This window comes from Zingiber officinale, chromosome 7A (assembly GCF_018446385.1).
Source record: "Zingiber officinale cultivar Zhangliang chromosome 7A, Zo_v1.1, whole genome shotgun sequence".
Classification (NCBI taxonomy): Eukaryota; Viridiplantae; Streptophyta; class Magnoliopsida; order Zingiberales; family Zingiberaceae; genus Zingiber; species Zingiber officinale.
The window spans coordinates 13105130-13109933 of NC_055998.1; the positions used below are offsets into that span (position 1 = coordinate 13105130).

Sequence of the window (4804 nt, forward strand, 5' to 3'; positions counted from 1 at the left end):
ATTTGGGAGAATGTGAACATATTCTTGGGATCAAAGTAATAAAGGATCACAAGAAAAGGATATTGTCCTTATCCCAAGCTTCATACATCAATACTATCCTTATTTGTTTTAGCGTGCAAAATTCCAAGAAAAGTTTATTACCTTTTCGGCATGGAGTACCCTTATCTAAAGAGATGTCTCCTCAGACATCAAAGGAGATAGAGGAGATGAAGGCGGTTCCTTATGCTTCGGTTGTAGGAAGCCTAATGTATGCAATGCTATGTACGAAATTGGATATCTGTTTTACCGTGGGCATGGTTAGCAGATATCAAAGTCACCCAGGACCAGGACATTGGATTGTCGTAAAAGCGTATAAGGACTAGAGATTATATGCTAGTTTACAAAGCAGATAATTTGCTCCCTGTAGGTTACACGGATTCGGACTAAATGGGACAATAGTAAGTCGACCTCGGGATTTTGTGTTTACTTTAGGAGGTGGAGCCATAACAATGGAGGAGTGATAAGCATAAATGCGTTTCAGACTCCACCATGGAAGCTGAGTTTGTGGCAGCCTCTAAGGTAGGCATAGAAGCTGTATGACTCAGAAACTTCATAATGGACTTAGATGTGATTCCTAGTTTGCCCAAAATTATTACAGTTTATTGTGATAATAGTAGTGCAGTATCAAACTCGAAGGAACCACGAGCTCATAAGGCGAGTAAACATATAGAGCGCAAGTACCACATAATACGAGGAGATGTTGTTGTCACCAAGATTACATCAGTAGATAACCTGGAAGATCCTTTTTCTAAGGCCTTTCCAGCAAGAGATTTTGATGGGCATGTTGAGAGGATGAGAATAAGATGTATGGCAACATAGTCTTTTAGTATAAGTGGGAGATTATTAGGATGTATACTAAAAGCCTAGCTTTTTGTATGAATATTTATTTTAAATAAGAATCACATTGGTTAAATGTCTACATTTATGTTAAATGTAGTTGTCCATTTAATTTATATTGTAGATAACTATTGGTGCAGGAAGCATCCGACGATCGAACCTAGGTTTTGATAATGACAAATGGATTCAAAGTTCGGATTCTTTGTGATCTAATATGTCAGATGAAGATTGTAGGAAAAGTCCTAAGGGTTCTTAGGCAAAAGTTCTAGCTGCGGTTAAGCAAGGAGAAAACCCTAAGGGGTAGTAACGCTAGGTACTAGGGGGTGGTAACCCTAGGTAGAGGAAAACCCTAGGGGGTGGTAACCCTAGGTCCTAAGGGGTGGTAACCCTAGGTGAAGGAAAATCCTAAGGGGGGGGGGTTACCTTAGGTCCTAGGGGGTGGTAACCCAAGGTGAAGAAAAATCCTAGGGGGCAGTAACTCTAGGTCCTAGGGGGTGGTAACCCTAGACAGAAAGTCCAGTCGGTCTGCAGGACCGGATTGGCACCAGATAATCTCTCCTGAGGAGAGTAGTGAGGACGCATTCCCCGTAGAGGGAACAGTAGGCGTCGGGTCGACCTAGGGTTTCCGGTCGGAGATCCGAAGTCAGACCCAGACGGTTCGATGACTGTCACACTCTATATTCATACTGTTGTTTATGTGCTAACATTGTCTTGTAGGGTATGTTGTGGTTTTGGGACTAACATGTCTTGCAGGTACAAAAGGAATAAGCTAAGCCTCGGATGAACAGAGTCCGATGCGCCTCCATGGGGCTTGGAGGCGCCTCGGGTGCAAAGATGAGCTGTCCACACAGAGGAGCTAGAGGCGCCTCCATGGCGCCTCCATGGAACTTGGAGGCGCCTTGAACTGCTTCTTGAAGGCGCCTCCATGAGGCATTGGAGGCGCCCTCAGGCGGATAAGAGGCAACGACGAGAGCTTATCACAGCGGTCCACTCGGGATAACTTTTTGGGTCTGAAGCGCCTCCATGGGGCATTGGAGGCGCCCTCAATGCCCAATAAAAGGAAGTCTTGAGGCGGCATCAAAGGCATCACTGTACAAGCAACCCTTCTGCTACGAGCTGCTAAAGAGGCCTTCCGACGAAGCTGTGACTTGACACCAACAACCTAGAGCTCTGAATTTGCGATTTCTATTGTTGTTGGTATATTTTTCTATTTTTAATTGTACTTACAGTTGTAACATTTTCACGAGATTATAAGTGTTGCCCGACGTAAACGCTCAACGAGCGTGGGCCTTGGAATATGAGTCGCCATAGGCTCCGAACCAAGAAAACAGATTGTGTTCGTGTGTTGTTCTTTTTCTATTTCCGCTACATCTACTCGAACGTTTTCCGATTACGAAATCGATAGTGGAAGCCACGAGCGCTATTCACCCCCTCTAGCACATCTCGATCCAACAATTGGTACCAGAGCGGGATAGCGTTGATCTGATGCAACCACCAATCACGCATTTCTTTCGTGGTGTTTTCTATTTTTCGGAGTCGATTGGAATTAGCATAATTGCTATTTTCTGATCAAGTTCTTTTCGTTATCGAATTCTTTTCTCGAAGTCGGTGTAACACCACTTGAGAACGTAATTTACCCTTATTTTCATACCGCACTACTAATCCAGGATCAAGTCCTGGGATATTCTTTTGTTATTTTTCTATGTCAGATTTAAATAGCCCAACAAGAAGGCTATAATATTGTCCGTCCCCTGTTTTTCACCGGAGAGAACTTCGGAAGTAAGTATGATATATATAACTAATTATATAAATTATATAGAGTTATATCCATATTAAGATTTAATTCAATTAGGAAGATATCATTAGATAAACATTTTGCCTTTACTATTTACTAAAGTCATTATTTGACTTTTTTATTTTTGAAAATTAATGAATTTTTCAAGATCTACGCGTATTCTTGTAGTATTTATGTAAATAGTTCTTATTAATTTAAAATTTATTTAAATATTAAAGTATAATTATTATTTGCATCTTTTCTTTCCCTTCAGCCTTGACAGTATTGTTAAAATACTAATGTATAATTATTATTTGCATCTTTGATTATATTAATGAATATTTATTATTTGCATTTTAGATTATATATTAAATTTAAGATTCATTATAATTAGTAGTTTCTAAATTTAAATTTTATTTTATTTTATTTTATTTTGTTTATTTCCTTTTTGCGTAATCTGAGCTTCGATCTACCGATCAACTTTTGCTTTTAAAATTTAACTCCGTTTATTCATGACAAGTGCATGAATAAAAACATATGTTTATAATCAATATTATAATTAGTTTTTATTTATTATTAAAATAAAAATAATAATCATCATATCATATGATATAAATTAATTTTTAATTAATTTTAATCTTATTTTTTATTTTTTATTTATCATGTATAAAATTTATTAATATATATTTTTATTTTATTTATTTCCTTTTGCGCCATCTGAGCTTTGATGTATTACCTAATTGATTTTTGCTTTCAAGTTTTACCTTAGTGCATCATCTCTAAAATCTATAGTGAAATTATCATACCTTCCTTTATATCCGTAGGACTGGTGTTTGACTTTTTTTTTTGAAAATTTTATACATAATGAATTTATCAAGATCAACCCTTATTCTTGTAATATTTATGTAATCAGTTCTTATTAATCTAAAATTTATTTAAATATTTAAATATAATTATTATTTGCATCTTTATCTTCCCCTTTAGCCTTTACAGTATGGTTAAAATATTAATGTATAATTATTATTTGCATCTTTGGATTATATTAATGAATATTTATTATTTGCATTTTGGATTATATATTAAATTTAAGATTCATTATAATTAGTAGTTTCTAAATTCCTTAATTATTTGTCTTTCTGGTTTCCTCCCGCTACTATAAACCTTCAGCCTCTCAAATTCATCAGTAATTTCGATCCATCAACAATGACGAGTGCAGTGAGGAATTCCACAATTCTACTTCTTTTATCTTTGTTCCTCCTCCTGTGCTTAATGAATGGCAGGGTGAGATTCTTTCTCATAAACGTAAACTCATGTCTTTTTTTTTTCAATATTCTGTCATATAAATAATCATCATTTTATTATTTAATTAAAGTTGAAATCATTTAGAATATTTTTTCCTCTGTGTTTTGAATTCTATGTCGTGTCATCAAGATTTATCTAATCGATGAACAAATTAATGAATGTGATAGATAGTATTGGCGTCAGGCAATGGGCCGTGGTGCATTCTCAATCTGGGAGTGCCGGAGGAGGCACAACAGGCGAACATCCAGTATTCTTGTGGGGGTGGCATAGCGGATTGCAGCGCGATGCAAGAAGGTGGCCCGTGCTGGTCTCCGGACATCGGCAGGATGGCAGCCTATGCCATGAACGCCTATTACTATGCCGCCGGCCACAAGGACATCAACTGCGACTTCAAGGGTACCGGCACCATCATAACCTTCGACCCCAGTAAGTCGACATTAATTAAAACTACTAATTAATTAACTTGACGAGTTTGCTCGCCCTCTTTGTTCTTGATTCTGATGTTTCGTTCACCAACTAACTGTGGCAGGTGACGCGAAGTGCGATTATCCTTCTTGAAGTAAGCTGAATTACTTGAGGATATGATGAAATTTGAGGTTTAATTTGGTCGCACCAAAAATAAAACCAACAGAATAAATATAACTTTGCCTACTTGTTTACATGTATTAAATTCATTAATAAAGCGCCCGTTTATCTCATTTTATTTGAATTTTCATACATCAGTGGATAAGTATAAGTATATATAAGGTTAAACATATTTAGAAATAACATCAGAGTGTACATATTTTTTTTCTTTAAATACAAAAATCAAATCTAAAACTCTCCCCACACGTCTCCTATGTTAGAAATAGT

At 36.7% G+C, this 4804-nt stretch overlaps 1 protein-coding gene across 1 annotated transcript; it reads left to right on the forward strand.

The window, feature by feature from the left end:
- The first annotated feature begins 3853 nt into the window (after window positions 1-3853).
- LOC121999218 (glucan endo-1,3-beta-glucosidase-like) lies at window positions 3854-4510 on the forward strand. The gene is made up of 3 exons (XM_042553925.1): window positions 3854-3931; window positions 4120-4378; window positions 4482-4510. The coding sequence occupies exons 1-3, from the start codon at window positions 3854-3856 to the stop codon at window positions 4508-4510; spliced, it is 366 nt and encodes a 121-aa protein (XP_042409859.1).
- Window positions 4511-4804: the final 294 nt, after the last annotated feature.